This window comes from Nerophis lumbriciformis, linkage group LG23 (genome assembly GCF_033978685.3).
Source record: "Nerophis lumbriciformis linkage group LG23, RoL_Nlum_v2.1, whole genome shotgun sequence".
NCBI classification, from domain to species: Eukaryota; Metazoa; Chordata; class Actinopteri; order Syngnathiformes; family Syngnathidae; genus Nerophis; species Nerophis lumbriciformis.
Window position 1 is genome coordinate 72,501 of NC_084570.2, and position 23,226 is coordinate 95,726.

The 23,226-nt window shown below is 37.1% G+C and overlaps 1 protein-coding gene across 6 annotated transcripts in view; it reads left to right on the top strand.

The window, feature by feature from the left end:
* The window catches only part of LOC133622533 (poly(rC)-binding protein 3-like), a 65,568-nt gene that overhangs the window by 12,008 nt on the left and 30,334 nt on the right, over positions 1–23,226 (top strand). For all 6 annotated transcript variants that reach the window (XM_061985360.2, XM_061985364.1, XM_061985359.2 and 3 more), the window contains exons 2-5: positions 13,012–13,173; positions 13,265–13,288; positions 13,363–13,395; positions 13,485–13,601. In XM_061985360.2, the coding sequence (XP_061841344.1) occupies positions 13,099–13,173; positions 13,265–13,288; positions 13,363–13,395; positions 13,485–13,601 (249 nt within the window). In that variant the 5' untranslated portion in view covers positions 13,012–13,098. The remainder of the gene's footprint in view (positions 1–13,011; positions 13,174–13,264; positions 13,289–13,362; positions 13,396–13,484; positions 13,602–23,226) is intronic.

The following is a 23,226-nucleotide window of genomic DNA, read 5'->3' on the forward strand; positions in this document are numbered from 1 at the left end:
TTCTTATGAGTTGGGGAATTGTGTTAGATGTAAATATAAACAGAATACAATCATTTGCAAATCATTTTCAAGCCATATTCAGTTGAATATGCTACAAAGACAACATATTTGATGTTCAAACTGATAAACATTTTTTATTTTGCAAATAATCATTAACTTTAGAATTTGATGCCAGCAACACGTGACAAAGAAGTTGGGAAAGGTGGCAATAAATACTGATAAAGTTGAGGAATGCTCATCAAACACTTATTTGGAACATCCCACAGGTGAACAGGCTAATTGGGAACAGGTGGGTGCCATGATTGGGTATACAAGTAGATTCCATGAAATGCTCAGTCATTCACAAACAAGGATGGGGCGAGGGTCACCACTTTGTCAACAAATGCGTGAGCAAATTGTTGAACAGTTTAAGAAAAACCTTTCTCAACCAGCTATTGCAAGGAATTTAGGGATTTCACCATCTACGGTCCGTAATATCATCAAAGGGTTCAGAGAATCTGGAGAAATCACTGCACGTAAGCAGCTAAGCCCGTGACCTTCCATCCCTCAGGCTGTACTGCATCAACAAGCCACATCAGTGTGTAAAGGATATCACCACATGGGCTCAGAAACACTTCAGAAACCCACTGTCAGTAACTACAGTTGATCGCTACATCTTTAAGTGCAAGTTAAAACTCTACTATGCAAGGCGAAAACCGTTTATCAACAACACCCAGAAACGCCGTCGGCTTCGCTGGGCCTGAGCTCATCTAAGATGGACTGATACAAAGTGGAAAAGTGTTCTGTGGTCTGACGAGTCCACATTTCAAATTGTTTTTGGAAACTGTGGACGTCGTGTCCTCTGACACAAAGAGGAAAAGAACCATCCGGATTGTTCTAGGCGCAAAGTGTAAAAGCCAGCATCTGTGATGGTATGGGGGTGTATTAGTGCCCAATACATGGGTAACTTACACATCTGTGAAGGCACCATTAATGCTGAAAGGTACATACAGGTTTTGGAGCAACATATGTTGCCATCCAAGCAACGTTACCATGGACGCCCCTGCTTATTTCAGCAAGACAATGCCAAGCCACGTGTTACATCAACGTGGCTTCATAGTAAAAGAGTGCGGGTACTAGACTGGCCTGCCTGTAGTCCAGACCTGTCTCCCATTGAAAATGTGTGGTGCATTATGAAGCCTAAAATAGCACAACAGAGACCCCCGGACTGTTGAACAACTTAAGCTGTACATCAAGCAAGAATGGGAAAGAATTCCACCTGAGAAGCTTCAAAAATGCGTCTCCTCAGTTCCCAAACGTTTACTGAGTGTTGTTAAAAGAAAAGGTGATGTAACACAGTGGTGAACATGCTCTTTCCCAACTACTTTGTCACGTGTTGCAGCCATGAAATTCTAAGTTAATTGTTATTAGTTATGAGTTTGAACATCAAATATGTTGTCTTTGTAGCATATTCAATTGAATATGGGTTGAAAATGATTTGCAAATCATTGTATTCCGTTTATATTTACATCTAACACAATTTCCCAACTCATTTGGAAACGGGGTTTGTATTTTGGAGTTGTACTTGGGGGGAAAAAAAGCATAGACCGTGTCACCAACGTGTGGAATTTAACCAGACCAGACTCAAAACGCAGGCAAACTGACCCATGTGGTACACGCGATGCTCAGCTGTACGACAACCGAGACAACGTGGTCAACATTGGTGAAAACGACTGTACAAAAACTGGGGTAGAATTGTGTGTCTTCAACCAGAAATGTGACCTAAAAATCAAAACAAAAACACAATTCGCTGCAAGGTTTGAACCCGACGGGCCAAATGATTCACGAGGCCTTGACCTAATTCCATTATGTGCAAGGATGTACACTCCGAACATCGCGAGAGACGCTCTTAACTCCAAACCTTGTTCTGCTTGACCTCAATCTACAGCTTTCAATGTTTCAATAACAGCTGAGAAGGCACTTTTTTTTTTTTTTCGACACTGCAAAATCTGAAATCTAAGTAAAATGAAATATCTCAAATAAGGGTGATATTTGATTATTTTCTGTCTGATAAGATCATTCTTCTCACTAAGCAGATTTTATGTTAGAGTCTTTTACTTGTTTAAAGGGTTTTGGTCCTAAATGATGTCAGTAAGATATTACAGCTTGTTGCTGAGATTTGATGACCTATATTGAGTAAAACATGCTTGAAACTAGAATATCAACTGTTGCAAAGCTGTGTCATCAACACTCACAAGTATAAAACTACTTTTTTAAAGTAAACATTTCTTACTTCAAGCATGAAAAAAAAATCATGATTTATGACACAATTGTGTCTCATAATTTAAAAAAATCAACAACAAAAAATCAAAATTAATCAAATAAAATAGTAAAAATTTATTAAAATTAATTTCAAAAACTAAAATTAATTTCAAAATTGATCAAATAATCATAATTAAAACAGATGACAGCCAAATGGACTTTGCTGTTTTATTTTCAGTGAAACAATAGAAAACAGGTACTCATATAGTAGTACAGTTGGCACAGTACAGTAAACTGACAGTTAATATTTAAACATTTAACATTTCTAACAATTTTGAACAGAAATAGTTCATGCACATTCAGATGAATTCTTCAAAATTACAATTAAAAAATTGTTGACCGGGGGCCGGGCTGTATATATGCGCACTAATTGACTGAAAGAGCACGCACTTGGCGCGATGATGTCATGTTATCCATGGAAAAATGCATTTTTAGACAATATGATTTGCCTGAGCGGCTAGGAGACCCCGAGAGTAACAAGCGCTTGCCTTGTTGCCTTTCCATTAAGAACAATAAATTAGTTTTTAATATAAGTTTGCTGGTTTCAAGAATTGCAATGCCGAGCGCATATCATTATGTCAAGATAATGGCACTAGCATTTACTTCATTTAAGAATATTTTTCAACATATTGAGCAAAAAGGTGTCATATTTGTATTTTCTACCAAGAAAAGTGCACTTGTTATTAGTGAGAATATACTTATTTTAAGGTATTTTTGGGTTCATTGAAGTTAGCTAATTTTACTTGTTTTGGAAAGTCTTGACAAGCCACATTTTCTTGTTCTATTGGCAGATAATTTTGCTTAGTTCAAATAAAATACCCCTCATTTTTGTATTTTTTTTTTCTTGTTTTTGAACACTGACTTTTTGCAGTGTGCACATTCAGATTAATTCTTCAAAATGACGATTAAAACAATGTTGGCCGGGGGCCGGGCTGTATATATGCGCACTAATTGACTGAAAGAGCACGCACTTGGTGCGATAATGTCATGTTATCCATGGAAAAATGTATTTTTAGACCATATGATTTGCCTGAGCGGCTAGGAGACCCCGAGAGTAACAAGCGCTTGCCTTGTTGCCTTTCCATTAAGAACAATAAATTAGTTTTTAGTATAAGTTTGCTGGTTTCAAGAAATGTAATGCCGAGCGCATATCATTATGTCAAGATAATGGCACTAGCATTTACTTCATTTAAGAATATTTTTCAACATATTGAGCAAAAAGGTGTCATATTTTTATTTTCTACCAAGAAATGTGCTCTTGTTATTAGTGAGGATATACTTATTTTAAGGTATTTTTGGGTTCATTGAAGTTAGCTAATTTTACTTGTTTTGGAAAGTCTTGACAAGCCACATTTTCTTGTTCTATTGGCAGATAATTTTGCTTAGTTCAAATAAAATACCTCTAATATTTGTATTTTTTTTTCTTGTTTTTGAACACTGACTTTTTGCAGTGTGCACATTCAGATAAATTCTTCAAAATGACAATTAAAAAAATTTTGGCCGGGGGCCGGGCTGTATATATGCGCACTAATTGACTGAAAGAGCACGCACTTGGTGCGATAATGTCATGTTATCCATGGAAAAATGTATTTTTAGACAATATGATTTGCCTGAGCGGCTAGGAGACCCCGAGAGTAACAAGCGCTTGCCTTGTTGCCTTTCCATTAAGAACAATAAATTAGTTTTTAGTATAAGTTTGCTGGTTTCAAGAAATGTAATGCCGAGCGCATATCATTATGTCAAGATAATGGCACTAGCATTTACTTCATTTAAGAACATTTTTCAACATATTGAGCAAAAAGGTGTCATGTTTTTATTTTCTACCAAGAAATGTGCTCTCATTATTAGTGAGAATATTCTTATTTTAAGCTATTTTGTGGTTCATTGAGGTTAGCTAATTTTACTCGTTTTGGAAAGTCTTGACAAGCCAAATTTTCTTGTTGTATTGGCAGATAATTTTGCTTAGTTCAAGTAAAATACCCCTCATTTTTGTATTTTTTTTTTTCTTGTTTTTGAACACTGACTTTTTGCAGTGTGCACATTCAGATGAATTCTTCAAAATGACGATTAAAACAATTTTGGCCGGGGGCCGGGCTGTATATATGCGCACTAGTTGACTGAAAGAGCACGCACTTGGCGCGATAATGTCATGTTATCCATGGAAAAATTTATTTTTTGACCATATGATTTGCCTGAGCGGCTAGGAGACCCCGAGAGTAACAAGCGGTTGCCTTGTTGCCTTTCCATTAAGAACAATAAATTAGTTTTTAATATAAGTTTGCTGGTTTCAAGAAATGTAATGCCGAGCCAAATTTTCTTGTTCTATTGGCAGATAATTTTGCTTAGTTAAAAAAAAAAAATACCCCTCATTTTTGCATTTTTTTTTCTTGTTTTTGAACACTAACTTTTTGCAGTGTGTGGAACAAATAACTTCCTGGGCAAACAAGCTAAATCGAAGCAAACTTTGAAAGAGAGTAGGTTTTTTTTTTTTTTTTTTTTTGGGGGGTTTTTTGCAGCACTTACATGTTCTCTGCCTCTGCCCTCCCCAGAGAGGAGCTGCACCACTGGATGGAGTCTTAAACCCAGATTAAGGTTTTTTTATGTAATCTGGTCCCCTCTGGGAGATTGGAGAGACAGCTGGCGACAGAATCCCTGCCTCTCGGATCTTCCCCCGGCCTCCAAACAGGCCATGCATGTAGCTTAGGGGGAGGCAGGATTTCTCTCTGCAGTTGTGTAACGCTCACAAGGTGGCTCAGGTTTTGGCGAGCACTTCATTCAATTGTTAGTCATTCAACATCAAGCTTTTGCATTGGCGCTGCAAACAGCTGTTTTATTCCGCGCTTTTTTAATGAGGGAACATCTTGATTTCTCGCAATTAAAAAAGCCCTGCCAGGACAGGACGATAATTGCATCGCTGCTAATTAGCAGCTGGCAAAGGGGAGACATATGCAGCTGCAAAATGCAGGCGTGGCAGGTGAGAATGAAAAATAACACGTGTTTTTGGGCCGGGCGCTGCAGCCTCGCCGCTGATTGGAAGATAAAGGCGTCGTGAAGGTTGGCCGCTTCCGGAGCTTTTCTATCAGCAACGCATGATGCATCATGTCTCAGTGGAAAACATGTTTAAAATAAACAATAAACTGAAATTACATGCAAATAAAATTGCACTAATGTACATATAAATAGGGAAAAAAATCATATTTTATAGCATGATATATAATATAATATATATCACATATTTATATAATAATAATATATTTTGATCTGCATACATAATCACTAACTGCAGCTGCAACACAAAAAAATTCTCAGTGCATGACATGAAAGCTCCGCAGCGCCCTCTGGTGTATATCATTGTCATTACATGTCATTCACCACTTGCAGTCAGCAGGGAGTTTGGAGCTTCTGTTGACATGGATGACATGATAGCAAATATGCTTTGGACGTTTCATGTCGTGGCTAAAACGACCCTTGTTGGAAAAGTTGTTGCTGTTTTTAAAGTACGTCTTTTGTACTTTATTTTATTTAATTTTATTATTATTTTTATTTTATTTTATTTTATTTTATTTATTTTTTTATATTTGTTTTAATTATTCTTATTATATTTTGTTGATCCTGATTACAAACTATAACAAAACAAAGCATAGATATGTTATGCAAAACACACCCCATATTTTTTTATATATATAAGAAGCACCTTAAAACATTAATAATATGCAATTGTATTCTATACAATTGGTTGAGAAAAGTAAACTTGCAAATGTGTAAAAAAAAGAAATAAAAACGTAAGAAATTTAAAAAAAAATTCTATTAGCCTCTATGCTTTTTTATCGAGTTTGGAAATAATAATAATAATAATAATAATAATAATATATGTTATTTGTAAAAAGCACTTTACATTGAGTAAACAACCTCAAAGTGCTACAGTGTATTAAAAAAATAAAAATAAAAAGATTATAAAAAATAAATAAAGATAAAAACTAGAACAGCCAAATAGCTAAAAGTAGTATACATATGTCTAAAAAAAAAAAGGCTTTTTTAAAAAGAAGGGTTTTTAAGCCTTTTTTAAAAGCATCCACAGTCTGTGGTGCCCTCAGGTGGTCAGGGAGAGCGTTCCACAGACTGGGTGCGGCGCAGCAGAAAGCCCGTTCTCCTATTGTTCGTATAAAATATAAATAACCCCCTTGAGAACCAGTATCTTTTGCATTGGACATTTGTCAGAGTTGCAATTTTTTTGGGAAACACATGCAAAATACAAATGTCCGCTACAGAGGACGCTGGCTATCAGGAGGATATAATAATCTGAACCAGGGGTGTTCAAACTTTTTCCACTGAGGACCCCACACTGAAAAATCAAAGTATGCGGGGGACATTTCTATATTTTTCATTTAGATTATATAAATAGATTTGTTTTTTTACCCTTAGTGCTTCTCTCAAGTTTGGGACCCGGAAGGGTCTCAGTCATAAAAATGTTAAAAAATAAGTCACATACTAATTTAAAAAATGTTTTTATTCAATGCTGAAATCTCTAGATCAACTTCAGATCTCTATGTCCGTGTGACGATATTTATTTTATTTGTATGCCATATTTTCCCCTGAAATTGTTCGAAAATGGACTATTTGATGTGAAGTAATAGGAGCCTAAAATAGGTCATAATTGATTTTAATTCAATATTATTTTTTGAGCAATGGCATTTAAAAAAAATAATAAACTAAACTAAAGTTCTTGGGGATCCAAAGGTGCTTCACTCATAAAAGTGATATGTTTCCTTTTTTTACTCTCAACGCTTAAGTCTGAACATCAACTTCTGGTATGTCTGTTGTTAGAATAATTGTTTCTTTCTTTGTATGACATTGAGTTCCTAGCAGGGGGACGGGAGCTGTCTTTGAAACCTACCAAGAAGAATGCTCGTAAAACTGCACTATGTAAGGGGGAGAGCCACATGAAGGGTTTTCTGTTTTCTTTCATGTATGGTAATCAACAGAAGAATGTTGTTCTGGCCCAAGGACTTCAGGATCTGCCCAGTTTCCAGACGAACTCTTTGTGAAGCATTTTACGAACTCTCTTTGAACTATTTTATGGAACTCTTTTTGAACTATTTTACGGCCTCTTCTTTTGAACTATTCTGTAACCAAAGGCAAGGCTGTTTACGACCCACTTCCCTCTGAAAGTGGAAGCGGTGGTCAGGTGGTCGGAGAAAGTCAGATAAAGAAGGGGGAGTGCAATCTTTTGGCAGAACGTGTTGAGATACTGTACAAGGGTACAGTGTGTCCAGGCGTGTCTCCTCAATTGAGTCCAAATTTAATTCTTTGCCTCTTTAATAGATGTCATCAGTGTTTGAACCTGACATCTGTCGATTATAAATTTCCTATATTATAATTTTTGTGTTGTTGTTTATTTGTGAAAGAAAATGTTGTTTTTAAAATTGCAAACACACAACATTTGCAACATTTTCTCCCAAAATTATATCAAAGTGGAATTTTTTATTTCAAAGTGAAACTGCACTTTTTGGGGGGACTTTTTTCGTTCACAATCATTATGAACGACATGACCACAGATGCTTTTTTAAAAAATGCATTTTACCTCGTAAATAAACGTAAATATAAGTCATTTTACAGTGGAGCGAATGGGAGGTCCTCTATTCCACCCATAAAACCCAACTAATAACCATTCAAAAAGCGCCAACAACACTACATTTACATTTTACGACGAATATTAACCAAACTTTATTCTAGATCATAAATCATGCCTCTCACCTGGATAGTAGAAGGATGACGATGTATTCCGACAAGTTGGTACACTTTGATAACCAATTGACTCCTTTTCTTTGCAATGATTAGTAGTCATTCTTCATCTAAACAGAAATACAAACCCCGTTTCCATATGACTTGGGAAATTGTAAATATAAATGGAATACAATGATTTGCAAATCATTGTATTCCGTTTATATTTACATCTAACACCATTTCCCAACTCATATGGAAACGGGGTTTGTATAACAATATTCTGTCAGTCAGCATCCTGATGACAGCAGACATTGTACAGTAAGTGACGTTTTATCATGTCTGTTGGCTCTCATGAAGTCTGCAGTGGGTAGCATACGTGATGTAGTGGGGGAAAAAAGCCAAATGTTATTATAAATGTGCCTGTTATTACATTACATAAATACTTACATTATGTCTATAAAACCTTAATGGAGGTGTTTGGATGTCAGAATTGAGTGGCTCCCATAGGCTCCATTGTAAACAGACTTTTATTAACTACTTAAAATGCATTAAAAAAATACATCCGTTGTCATGTCTTTTGTAATGATTGTTAAGATAGGCAAAATTCCCCCAAAAAGTGCAGTTATTCTTTAAGTCAGGGGTGTCAAACTCATTTTAGATCGGGGGCCACATGGAGAAAAAGTGGGCCAGACTGGTAAAATCACGGCACGATAACTTAAAAATAAAGACAACTTCAGATTGTTTTCTTTGTTTAAAAATAGAACAAACACATTCTGAAAATGTACAAATCATAATGTTGAGGGGTTTTTTTTTTACACTTACTCGTGACGATTAATACTATTCTATCTTTATTTGTTGTTATTTATACTTTCTGAATAAAGTATGTGAAAATGTTCATCAGTCAACTCGTTGGTGTTAATTTTCAATCTATCAAGATAAAAAATAAATGTATCAAAATCAAATTACAGGATGTTATTTATGTAGTTTTCCCATTTTCCTCAACTGGTGCACTAACATTGTGTGTTTTTTTTTTTTTTTTACATATGTAGCATCATCTACAAAGATACAAAAAATTGCTATTGCGACATCTAGTGGACACATCCCGCGTGTTATGTATACAGGGGGAGTAGTGACGGCACAGTTCCACAAGGGGGTAATGTTGCTCTATGTTTTATGAAATATATGCACAATACCAATATATATATATATATATATATATATATATATAATCTAGGCTAGAGAATGGAGTCTGACGAATTCAAAAGTGTGTGTGTGATTAGCTGTAGTGTTTTACCAAATGTTGAACGAGGAGAAGGAACAAGTCAGGAAGGCAGTCCGTGGGGCAGGCAGATGGTCAGGGAGAATGGCGAGGCATCAGAGGTCCGCGTCCAAGCGGAGGTCGAGGATGAAGGGAGGCAGTCCAGAATCCAGAGGGGAACAACAGGGGATCACAGGAGAAACTCGGGAAAGCATAGGGTACAGAAGACTAAGTTCCGGCGAGGATCCTTGGGTCCACTGGTCTAAATACAGCTTGCCCTCATCAGTCCCAGGTGTGTTTGATTGCTGATCGCCCACAGACTTGCCGGCATGTGGGCGTGATGCGGCCAGCGGCGTGTCTCGTTGTGCTGCCAGCGGAGGTGTTGGCAGACCCAGCTGCCGGAGTAAAAGCGGGTTCGAGCCTGCGCTGTGACAAACGGAGTAAAACCTGTTCGCCGTATCTTTGACACCCCTGCTTTAAGTCATTGGATCCTTGAATAGGTCAATAATTCATAACATCAATTTTGATTCCTTATTATTTTTGGAAAGAAAAAAACAGCTACATTTTATCACTTTGCTCTTTTATTCTATTTGGAGACCGGGCTTTCTGCTCCGCCCCTCCCAGTCTGTGGAACGCTCTCCCTGACCACCTGAGGGCACCACAGACTGTGGATGCTTTTAAAAAAGGCTTAAAAACCCTTCTTTTTATAAAAGCCTTTTTTTTAGATTTATGCATACTAGTTTTAGCTATTTGGCTGTTCTAGTTTTTATTTTTATTTATTTTTTATTATCTTTTTATTTTGAATTTATTTTTTTTTTTTTTAATACACTGTAGCACTTTGAGGTTGTTTACTCAATGTAAAGTGTTTTTTACAAATAAAATCTATTTTTATTACTTGTTTATGGTGGGGTTTTTTCAAATAGTATTTTTAGAATGTGTCGCGGGCCATTCAAAAATGATCTGCGGGCCACACTAAACAATATGAACAACTTACAGTATATACACACAAGTGGATCAGAATACATTATAATGTATTTATATTGTAGTTCCATTCAAAAATACTTATATTCTATTGGTTCATACACAGAGTGAACTATTTCAAGAACGTGTTTCTTAATTTTGTAATAATTTGGATAATTACAGCTTAGAGCTAATAAAAAAATTTTAAAAATTCATCACCTCATAAAAAGTGAAAAATGGTGAAAGAATTAGATACTGCACTGCAAAAACTGGAATCTAAGTAAGATTAAATATCTCAAATAAGGGTGATATTTGCTTATTTTCTGTCTGATAAGATAATTCTTCTAACTAAGCAGATTTTATGTTAGAGTGTTTTACTTGTTTTAAGTGTTTTTGGTCCTAAATGATCTCAGTAAGATATTACAGCTTGTTGCTGAGATTTGATGACCTATATTGAGTAAAACATGCTTGAAACTAGAATATCAACTGTTGCAAAGCTGTGTCATCAACACTCACAAGTATAAAACTACTTTTTTAAAGTAATCATTTCTTATTTCAAGCATGAAAAAAAAAATCATGACTTTGACACAATTGTGTCTCATAATTAAAACAGATGACAGCCAAATTTTCTGTTTTATTGTCAATGAAACAATAGAAAATAGGTACTCATATAGTAGTACAGTTGGCACAGTACAGTAAACTGACAGTTAATATTTAAACATTTAACATTTCTAACAATTTTGAACAGAAATAGTTAATGCACATTCAGATTAATTCTTCAAAATTACAATTAAAATGCTTTTGGCAAGGGCCGGGCTGTATATATGCACACTAATTGACTGAAAGAGCACGCACTTGGCGCGATGATGTCATGTTATCCATGGAAAAATGCATTTTTTAAACCATATGATTTGCCTGAGCGGCTAGGAGACCCCGAGAGTAACAAGCGCTTGCCTTGTTGCCTTTCCATTAAGAACAATAAATTAGTTTTTAGTATAAGTTTGCGCATATCATTATGTCAAGATAATGGCACTTGCATTTACTTCATTTAAGAATATTTTTCAACATATTGAGCAAAAAGGTCTCTTTTTTTTTTCTACCAAGAAAAGTGCACTTGTTATTAGTGAGAATATACTTATTTTAATGTATTTTGGGGTTCATTGAAGTTAGCTAATTTTACTTGTTTTGGAAAGTCTTGACAAGCCGAATTTTCTTGTTCTATTGGCAGATAATTTTGCTTAGTTCAAATAAAATACCCCTCATTTTTGTATTTTTTTTTTCTTGTTTTTGAACACTGACTTTTTGCAGTGTGTAAACTACTCATTCGCAGGTCTTATATCATACTTGCCAACCTTGAGACCTCCGATTTCGGGAGGTGGGGGGGTGGAGGTCGTGGTCGGGGGTGGGGCAGGGCGTGGTTGAGGGCGTGGTTAAGAGGGGAGGAGTATATTGACAGCTGGAATTCACCAAGTCAAGTATTTCATACATATATATATACATATATGTGTATATATATACATATATATATATATATATATATATATATATATATATATATAAATATATATATATATATATATATATATATATATATATATATATATATATATATATATATATATATATATATATATATACATATATATACATATATATACATATATATATATATATATATGTATGTGTGGGGAAAAAAAATCACAAGACTATTTCATCTCTACAGGCCTGTTTCATGAGGGGGGGTACCCTCAATCGTCAGGATCTCCTGACGATTGAGGGTACCCCCCCTCATGAAACAGGCCTGTAGAGATGAAATAGTCTTGTGATTTTTTTCCCCACACATACATATATTGTGCTCTACTACGGTATCGAGCACTATTTTTTGGATAACCTTATTAAGACATATATATATATATATATATATATATATATATATATATATATATATATATATATATATATATATATATATATATATATATATTAAAGTTAAAGTTAAAGTTAAAGTACCAATGATTGTCACACATACACTAGGTGTGGCGAAATTATTCTCTGCATATATATATATATATATATATATATATATATATATATATATATATATATATATATATATATATATATATATATATATATATATATATATATATATATCCTGAAAATATGCAAACAAAACTGTGTTTAGATAATTGATACTTCAAACTTGCATAAATAAATATTAAGGAATATAACATAACTTGGCTTCTGAGAGCTTCAAAATGTAATGAATAAAATGCTAAAGTTGTTGATAAACAAGCAATTATTTTAATAATTAAATATGGTCATTTTAAATGAATTATTATGATCATTTAAAATCAATTATTTCAAATATGTTTATTTTAATGTATAATTCTAATGCCTGGATGTAATAAGGAGTCAGAAAAAATACAAATAAAAATACAATTAATTTTGATGTTTTTAGCAAAATATAGTAAACATTTATTTAGTTGTTTTTTTTAAATTAATAAATATATTTATTTTTAGGTAAGATAAACATAATAATACAATTTATCTCTAGTCTGGATGATTTAGTTCTTGTCACCCTGTTGTCCTCCCGTCGTGAAAAAAGGCTGTCCTCACTCAGCTCCGGCTGAAAATCGGGAGATTTTCGGGAGAATATTTGTCCCGGGAGGTTTTCGGGAGATGCGCTGAATTTCGTGAGTCTCCCGGAAAATTCGGGAGGGTTGGCAAGTATGTCTTATATGCAAACAAACGTTTGTCTCTCGCAGGTGACTGTCTGCAGCGTCACTCTCACGCTCACGCTGGCCCTCGGACTCCTCTCTGACGTGACCACGGCCCTTCCTCTCGCAGCCGACATGGAGCCCATCAAGGTCCAATCAGAAGGTGGACTGAATGTGACCCTCACCATCAGGCTGCTGATGCACGGCAAGGTGCGACCCACAGACCTCATTGCACGCGTGTAACAAATCAACCACCAATTAACCTTTTTTTTTTTTGCTTTTTTTTTGTGTGCGTCTGCAGGAGGTCGGGAGCATCATAGGAAAGGTACTTTCACTCACTCAAAAACGCAATTTGTTGACATATTGAGGAATAACACATGCTGACATGAATGCTTTCAGAAAGGGGAGACGGTAAAGAAAATGCGTGAAGACGTAAGTAGAAGTTGTTGGGTTTTTTTTTTTGCCGGCTTCCTGCTTGTATTGCGGTTTCTCGGCCATAGCTGAGACTGTGCTCCGTGCAGAGTGGCGCCCGTATCAACATCTCTGAGGGCAACTGCCCCGAACGGATAGTCACCATCACGGGGCCGACGGATGCCATCTTCAAGGCCTTCGCCATGATAGCCTACAAGTTTGAGGAGGTACACGCTTTATTGTCACATGACCATTTGTTACACCAAATTAGGGTTGTGGGGTATACCGGTTTTAGTATAGTACCGCGATACTAATGACTCATGTTCGGTACTATACAGCCTCAGAAAAGCCGGAGCATGTTCGGCAGCACACACACACAGAGTACTAACAAGCAGGCACAGTGTGTAGACCAGGGGTCGGCAACCCGCGGCTCTAAAGCCGCATGCGGCTCTTTAGCGCCGCCCTAGTGGCTCCCTGGAGCTTTTTCAGAAATGTATGAAAAATGGAAAAAGATGAGGGGAAAACAATCTATTTTTTGTTTTAATGTGGTTTCTGTAGGAGGACAAACATGACACAAACCTCCCTAATTGTTATAAAGCACACTGTTTATCAGAGGTGGGTAGAGTAGCCAGAAATTGTACTCAAGTAAGAGTACTGTTACTTTAGAGATTTATTACTCAAGTAAAAGTAAGGAGTAGTCACCCAAATATTTACTTGAGTAAAAGTAAAAAGTATGTTGTGAAAAAACTACTCAAGTACTGAGTAACTGATGAGTAACATACACACTCATATATATATATATATATATATATATATATATATATATATATATATATATATATATATATATATATATATATATACATACATACATATACATTGATATATACAGTATATCATTTATATGTATTTATTTTGCTGTTTTTGTTTACATGTTAAAGGTGTTTTAATGAATATACATGCATGTTTAACACATATAGATTCCTTTCTTTAATGAAGACTAGAATATAAGTTGGTGTATTACCTGATTCTGATGACTTGCATTGATTGTAATCAGACAGTAGTGATGATAATGTCCACGTTTTCAAATGGAGGAGAAGAAAAGTTCCTCCTTTCTGTCTAATACCACATGAAAGTGGTGGGTTTTTGGCATCCTATTTGTCCAGCTTCCATATTCGTTTTTATACACTTTACAAGAAATATATTGGCGTCAAACTCCGTAGCTTGCTAGCTTGTTTGCGCTGGCTTTCGGAGACTCTTGTTTTGAAAGCACAGGCGCGATGGAGCGGCACTTTTATTGTGAAGACAGGAACGTCCTCATGTGCGGTCAGTCTTGAGGCTTTTGACTGGATGTACGGTTGAAATAAAAAAAGTATATTTTTTCCTTCACACTTTTGATTGATTGATTGGAACTTTTATTATTAGATTGCACAGTACAGTACACATTCCGTACAATTGACCACTAAATGGTAACACCCTAATAAGTTTTTCAACTTGTTTAAGTCAGGTCATGTGACCACCTGGCTCTGTTTGATTGGTTCAACGTCACCAGTGACTGCATCTGATTGGTGGAACGAAGTGAAACGTCACCAGTAAGGCAGGCACTTTGAAGGTCTGTCTGACAAACCAAAACAAACAAAGCGTGCATTAAAAGATCGATAAAAATTAGTAGCGAGCTGAATGTAGATAAAAGTAGCGGAGTAAAAGTAGCGGAGTAAAAGTAGCGGAGTAAAAGTAGCGTTCCTTCTCTATAAATATACTTAAGTAAAAGTAAAAGTATGTTGCATTAAAACTACTCTTAGAAGTACAATTTATCCCAAAGGTTACTCAAGTAGATGTAACGGAGTAAATGTAGCGCGTTACTACCCACCTCTGCTGTTTATATTAAACATGCTTCACTGATTCGAGTATTTGGCGAGCCCCGTTTTGTCCTACTAATTTTGCCGGTCCTTGAACTCACCTTAGTTTGTTTACATGTATAACTTTCTAAGGACGTGTTTTATGCCACTTCTTTTTCTGTCTCATTTTGTCCACTAAACTTTTAAGGTTGTGCATGAAAGGTGAGTTTTGTTGATGTTATTGACTTGTGTGGAGTGCTAATCAGACATATTTGGTCACTGCATGACTGCAAGCTAATCGATGCTAACATGCTATTTAGGCTAGCTATATGTACATATTGCATCATAATGCCTCATTTGTAGCTATATTTGAGGTCATTTAGTTTCCTTTAAGTCCTCTTAATTCAATTTATATCTCATGACACACTATCTGTATGTAAAATGGCTTTTAATTTTTTGCGGCTCCAGACAGAATTTTTTTTGTATTTTTGGTCCAAAATGGCTCTTTCATCATTTTGGGTTGCCGACCCCTGGTGTAGACAGAAAAGGGAGAACGGACGCATTTTGGCTTAAAAACTAACGATAAAGGTGAAGTTTTAACGCTGAAACACCCCCAGAAAGAGGTGCTTTAAGACATGGCTAGCTAGCTAGCGGCTAAAGTCCAGCCCCAGTCGCCAGTGTTTTAGCTACTTCTAAATCACTAATTCTCGCCTCCATGGCGACAAATAAAGTAAGTTTCTTAAAGGGGAACATTATCACAATTTCAGAAGGGTTAAAACCATTAAAAATCAGTTCCCAGTGGCTTATTTTATTTTTCGAAGTTTTTTTCAAAATTTTACCCATCACGCAATATCCCTAAAAAAAGCTTCAAAGTGCCTGATTTTAACCATCGTTATATACACCCGTCCATTTTCCTGTGACGTCACATAGTGATGCCAACACAAACAAACATGGCGGAAAGAACAGCAAGTTATAGCGACATTAGCTCGGATTCAGACTCGGATTTCAGCGGCTTAAGCTATTCAACAGATTACGCATGTATTGAAACGGATGGTTGTAGTGTGGAGGCAGGTAGCGAAAACGAAATTGAAGAAGAAACTGAAGCTATTGAGCCATATCGGTTTGAACCGTATGCAAGCGAAACCGACGAAAACGACACGACAGCCAGCGACACGGGAGAAAGCGAGGACGAATTCAGCGATCGCCTTCTAACCAACGATTGGTATGTGTTTGTTTGGCATTAAAGGAAACTAACAACTATGAACTAGGTTTACAGCATATGAAATACATTTGGCAACAACATGCACTTCCAGAGTGCAGACAGCCCAATTTTCATCAATTAATATATTCTGTAGACATACCCTCATCCGCGCTCTTTTCCTGAAAGCTGATCTGTCCAGTTTAAGGGACGGTGTGAGCCAAGACATCCAGGGGGTTTAGCTCGCTCGTCTGCGGGAACAAACTGCCGCCATTGCTTGCCGTGCTACCGAGGTCCTTTGTCCCTGAATTGCTCACACACTCCGGCAGATTCAATGGGGGTCTGGCGGCAGATTTCTTTGACTTGATCGTTGGAAATGCATCTGCTTTGAGTGTCGCAGGATATCCACACATTCTTGCCATCTCTGTTGTAGCATAGCTTTCGTCGGTAAAGTGTACGGAACAAACGTCCAATTTCTTGCCACTTTGGCATCTTTGGGCCACTGGTGCAACTTGAATCCGACCCTGTTGGTGTTGTTACACCCTCCGACAACACACCGACGAGGCATGATGTCTCCAAGGTACGGAAAACAGTCGAAAAAAACGGAAAATAACAGAGCTGATTTGACTCGGTGTTTGAGAAAATGGCGGATTGCTTCCCGATGTGACGTCACGTTCACCCATTTAGAGTTCAGAAATCGGTTAAAAAAATATATGGTCTTTTTTCTGCAACATCAAGGTATATATTGACGCTTACATAGGTCTGGTGATGATGTTCCCCTTTAAAAGTATCATCCCTGCAGGACGAGGAATAGCTAAACATGCTTCACTACACACCACATAGCTCACCGGCGTCAAAATGTACCGTATTTTTCGGAGTATAAGTCGCGCCGGAGTATAAGTCGCACCTGCCGAAAATGCATGATAAAGAAGGAAAAAAACATATATAAGTCGCACTGGAGCCCGGCCAAACTATGAAAAAAACTGCGACTTATTGTCCGAAAAATACGGTAAACAAACGCCATTGGTGGATCTACACCTGACATCCACTGTAATGATACCAAGTACAGGACTGCATCTAGTCGATGCTACTATGATAAACTCAATATTTTTTGGCATCACAACATCTTCTTTTGTTTAAAAAAAATGTATATTATGTTTATAAAGTCAGGAAATATGTCACCGGACACATGAGGACTTTGAATATGACCAATGTATGATCCTGTAACCAGAGGTGTGGACTCGAGTCACATGACTTGGACTCGAGTCAGACTCGAGTCATGAATTTGATGACTTTAGACTGGACTTGACAAAATGTAAAAAGACTTGCAACTCGACTTAGACTTTAACATCAATGACTTGTGACTTCACTTGGACTTGAGCCTTTTGAATTGACATGACTTGACATGACTTGCTACTTTCCCCAAAACCCAAAGATGAAAAAGTTATTCGGGAGCGCTCCGTATTTTTCATTGTGTACTTGTCTATCAGCGTTGCGTGTGTCAGCTGGTGTGCTGTCAGTACAACAGCCAATCAAATTAGATCTACTTTGTTTTCATCACACAGCATTCATCCAATCAAATTGCAGGACAACCAACGAAGAAGACTTGTCCAAACCACGCGCCAGTGAACAAAAAATGATGCCTAAAATAATTTCGTTTGGGTATAAAAATTACGAGGTGGTCAACACAAAACGGTTTGCAGTATGCAACACATGCGGTTCCAAAATTACTGATGGAGAGGCAACAACTTCCAACTTTGTCCGGCATTTGAAGTTGCACAAAGAAGGGTAAGTTTTGAATGTAAGATAACGTTTATTGGCTAAGTAACGTGACTTTTATTTGCTGTGTAGTTAAATCAGTGAGGCTGTAAACTCACTGCTAACGTTATAACGTTATTGCAAACACGGGAATCTGTTGCAGTTCACTACCTTATTCATACTTTTTGTTCAGTGATTTTTTCAAGCAGGGTTACGTTAGTCAATATATCACACGTAACGTTAGACGGCGGTCAGCAGCACCGCGTATTTTAGCCACCTAAAAAAAAGACAAAAATAGTAAAATAAAGGTCAGTTAAAATGTATACTATATTATGAATATGTGTACCGTTTTAGCTAGCTTTCTGACATACTGTTGGTTGTTTACCTCAGTGGTCCCCAACCACCGGGCCGCGGCCCGGTACTGGTCCATGGATCGATTGGTATCGGGCCGCACAAGAAATATTTTTTATTTTTTATTTTTATTTTTTAAATCAAATCAACATAAAAAACACAAGATACACTTACAAGTAGTGCACCAACCCAAAAAAACTCTCTCCCCCTTTTGTTCTGGGCATTGAACATGAAGACTCTTCCTTCACTGTTCCGAGTGGCCATGAGAGTCTTGGCAGTGCCTGCCTCCAGTGCTCCAGTGGAGCGAGTTTTCAGCCATGGTGGCATCATACTACGCCCCCATCGTGCACAAATGACTGACAGACTCTTGGCTAATTTGGTCTTTTGCAAATGCAATGCAGCATAGGGCCCTGACATATAAAAAGTACAACTTTTTTGTTATGTTCACGTATATGTCATGTTTTTTCAATGTTAACACTTTTGTACAAATAAGTACATTTGCACTTTATTTTTCAATGTGTTTGTTCTGTAAAGGAATGAGTTAATGTTTAAAATGACTGGTTAATAGTGCTATTATAAAGTGCAATGTCAGCACAATTTTCTTTCCTGCAATTTAAAATGCACTTGTTTTAATAAATAAATACAGCGTTTGAAAAGCATACACAATCTGTGTTAATATATTAGTCTGTGGTTAAAAGGACTTGAAAGGACTCGAAACTCAAAATGCAGGACTTAGGACTTGACTTGAGACTTTCCAGTCTTGACTTTGGACTTGACTCGGGGCTTGCCTGTCTTGACTTGGACTTGAGGGCAAAGACTTGAGACTTACTTGTGACTTGCAAAACAATGACTTGGTCCCACCTCTGCCTGTAACTACTTGGTATCAAATCAATACTTAATGTGTGGTATCATCCAAAACTAATGTAAAGTATCAAACAGAAGAATAAGTGATTGTTACATTTTAACAGAAGTGTAGATAGAACATGTTAAAAGACAAAGTAAGCAAATATTAACAGTAAATGAACAAGTAGATTAATAATTAATTTTTACAGTTTGTCCCTCATAATGTTGACAAAATAATAGGTAGATAAATGACACAATATGTTACTGCATATGTCAGCAGCTAAATTAGGAGCCTTTGTTTGTTTACTTACTAATAAAAGACAAGTTGTCTTGTATGTTCACTATTTTATTTAAGTACAAACTTGCAATAAGAAACATATGTTTAATTTAGTCTAAGATTTTTTGTTAAAATAAAGCCAATAATGCAATTTTTTGTGGTCCCCTTTATTTAGAAAAGTACCGAAAAGTATCTAAATAATTTTGGTACCGGTAGCAAAATATTGGTATCGGGACAACACTACACCAAATACAGTGGAATCTGTTCAAAGCGGAACAGCATTTTTTGGGGAATTTTGCCTATTGTGGATCCCCTGCTGGCCCCACTAGGGACTGGACTCTTATGTTATTAATCGTATCCACTCGGCATCCATTGCACCGGTCAGGGGGTTCCCCACATCTCCGGTCCCTTCTAGAGTTTTTACTTTGTTACCATTGGGGTTGAATTTTTTTCTTGCCCTGATGTGTCGTTGTGGGTTGTGCAGCCCTTTGAGACATTTGTGATCAAGGGCTTTATAAGTAAACGTTGATTGATTGATTGATTGAAATCGTTCAATCATTATGAGAAATAAGAAGACAAAATGTTTTTTTTTGTTTTTTTTGCATTCCAACATGTAAAAATCGTCTCGTTCTAGGTAGCTAGCAATGCAGCTAATGTGAGCAATCAATTATACTTCTAAATCACTTTAAACATGCTTTAAAAAGCTGTCAACAATACTTCATTTAATAACCAAACTGTTGCAACATTTTTACTGTAAGAGAAAACACTGAGGAACTCTCTTTCGTCGTGCTTCGGTATTAGCCGTAAAAGCTAACTACGGCAAGAGATAAGCTTTCTTCTACGTCATCACGAAACACGTTTGAGTATGTAATGCACAACACTGCGATAAGACACCGATCTGTACTGACTGATCAACCAGAACAATCATATTACAGTATCTGTAAAGTGTTAGCCCACATTTCATGTTTTGGTTGTTACATAGCCAGCCAGACAACTTATGCACTGTAGTTGTAATAAAACACAAGACATGCTGATCAATATGAAATGTTACTCACTCGACGGACAGTTGTTTGTTTGGTCCAGCTGATCAGGGACGTTTTTTCTGGTTTATTCTGGTAAGCACTCTATGTATGTTTAAATAGCTTGTCTCCAAATTCCACATTCGCAGCTCTGCGTCATGCCGACCTCACTCTCTCACTCCAATGACTCACTCTTCTTCGTGCCCGCTTTTAGAAGCAGCAGTTCATCCTCCGTTCATTCAGCTTCAAAAAGATAAGGTTGTGAATCCTCATTTGTCCAAAAACAGTCGTCTTTGTTCTCTGTTACCAAGTCTGCCATGATTGGAACACACTCGCGTTTGTTTGCGAAAGTAGGAACACACATTTGTTGCCTGAAGTCGGAAGTGTGCTGCTATGAAAACGGAAATCAATGCGTGGAAGAAGTAACTAAAATACGGTAAATATTGAACATATTACATACCGTTATGAACAAGTCTGTTACTACATTAAATATAGACTTATACAAAATGTTGATGAAGGGTTTTGAAGTTCCAATACCTACAAACCTTTGGTTCTTTGCCAACATTCAATTTCAACAATGTAAAAACATCAAGACAAGGACACAAAATTACCCTTTTTACCAATGCATATAATGCTCTACGTTCATATTCATATATATGTGAGGATCTCTATTGATTTATGGCAATCATTTTGCCACCTATTGCTGCCTCAATGTGTTCCCGTGACTCCAGCACAACCTGACCAGTCGGGCAGAAAGAAGCAGTTGGTAGTTGCGGCACATTAATGGCACCAGAGACAGTGGAGGAATGGCCCGACTTTGTGTAATGTACTATTGCAAGTAGCTCTCCTGTGTTGTAATAATAAATTGAGTAATAAAACAAGAGTCAAATTATTTTGTATCCTTTGATATGCTGGCATGTTTAAATTTAAAAGATTTCAAACCAAATATTACATATATTTTACATGAATCTCTAATCTGGCTGTGAGCAGGCTACTGTATGAACACAGTTTGTTGTAAGTTAAACAAATCATATTTATCTTGGGGGTAATCAGAGTCACCCACATGTAGCGACTATCTTTTCAAACAGGCTGAGCACTACTTTATCTCTGGCCCGCTCGCCTGTTTTGGCCACATCCATTTTCTTCTTCACCTTCTTCGTGATGTAGTACCACTTATTTCATATTTATTCCTGTGTGCGGTTCTCTGACTCCGCAGCATTGACAGCCTCGCACACTTTATCCCCCTCACCCCCCTTTCGTTCCCTGGAAACGCCAGGATCTTCACCTCAGCAAGAAGCAGCTCCTGCTCCTTGTCGGTGAATTCTGATTGGGCAGAGTGTTGGGACAACAAGCACAAGGCTAATTGAAATATGTTTTGCATATTGAAATGGAGGCGGGGAAAGGGAGTGACTAGCTGCACGCCAACATTTGCGTTAAATTCCACATAGCTTGGGATCTAAAAAAGAAATGTAAGTAAGTGCATTTTATTTATAAAGCGCTTTCACAGGTAAAATCACGAAGCGCTTGTCAGAAAAATTGTATGTAAATTATCAAAAAACTTTCCGTTCCCTGAGTTCCCAATGAACAGACAAGAGGCTGTCTTTGTTGCACCAAGCAAAGGCTTGGAAAATTCCATTGTGTACGATGGGAGGAAACGGGAGGGGGTTATCTATTGTGATCCAAGACTAAAGCGTGGGTGACACTGTAAGAGGTTACAGGTCGACGGCGTCTCTCCTCAATTGAGCAAAATTTAATTCTGCCTCTGTTTGATTCTTTGCTTCTTATCTTGTTTAATAGATGTCATCAGTGTTTGAACCTGACAGCGCTGTACAAAACATAGGTGATACACTGGTGCAAGTTGTTCCAGAGTCTGGGAGCTATAGCCTGGAATGCCAGGTCTCAACGAGTTTTGGGGATCTTTAGAAGACTCTGGCCTGAAGACAGGAGGCTGCGCCCTGAGGAGTAGGGGCATAGCAAGTCAGTGATGTACTGAGGGGGCCCACCATCCAATGCACTGAATGTCAGGACAAAAATGTTAAACTTAATTAAACTGGAAGCCAATGAAGACTGGATCAAATGGTGGTGATATGGGCTGTTCTGGGTGCACCGGTCAAGAGTCCGGCAGCCGCATTTTGTACAGTCTGAAGTGTCTTTAGCGTTGACTTGTTGAAAAGAGTGAAGAGAGAATTGCAGTCGTCAATACGAGACGAAATAAACGTGTGAATGATCATTTCGAGATCCAACAAATTTCTCACTTTAGAAATATTTCTGAGATGATAAAAACAGTTTTTGGTCAAATGTGATTGGAATAATTTCTGCGCACACTAATACATCTGAAACTGTTTACATGTACGATGTGTTGTGGACTTGAGCGTACACGCATCTCTAATTACTTGAGGCCCTTGGTCCACAGTCCTTTATCACCCTTTCTCCTTATGTCTCTGGACCAAGTCGAAGTGTAAGCTCATGTCAGCCAATCCAAGAGATCTCGACTTAATTGCATTCCTCTGTGCTGTTTGGTTTTATACATTTGTTGACGTCTTCCAGATACCAAAGCCTTTTTGCTGC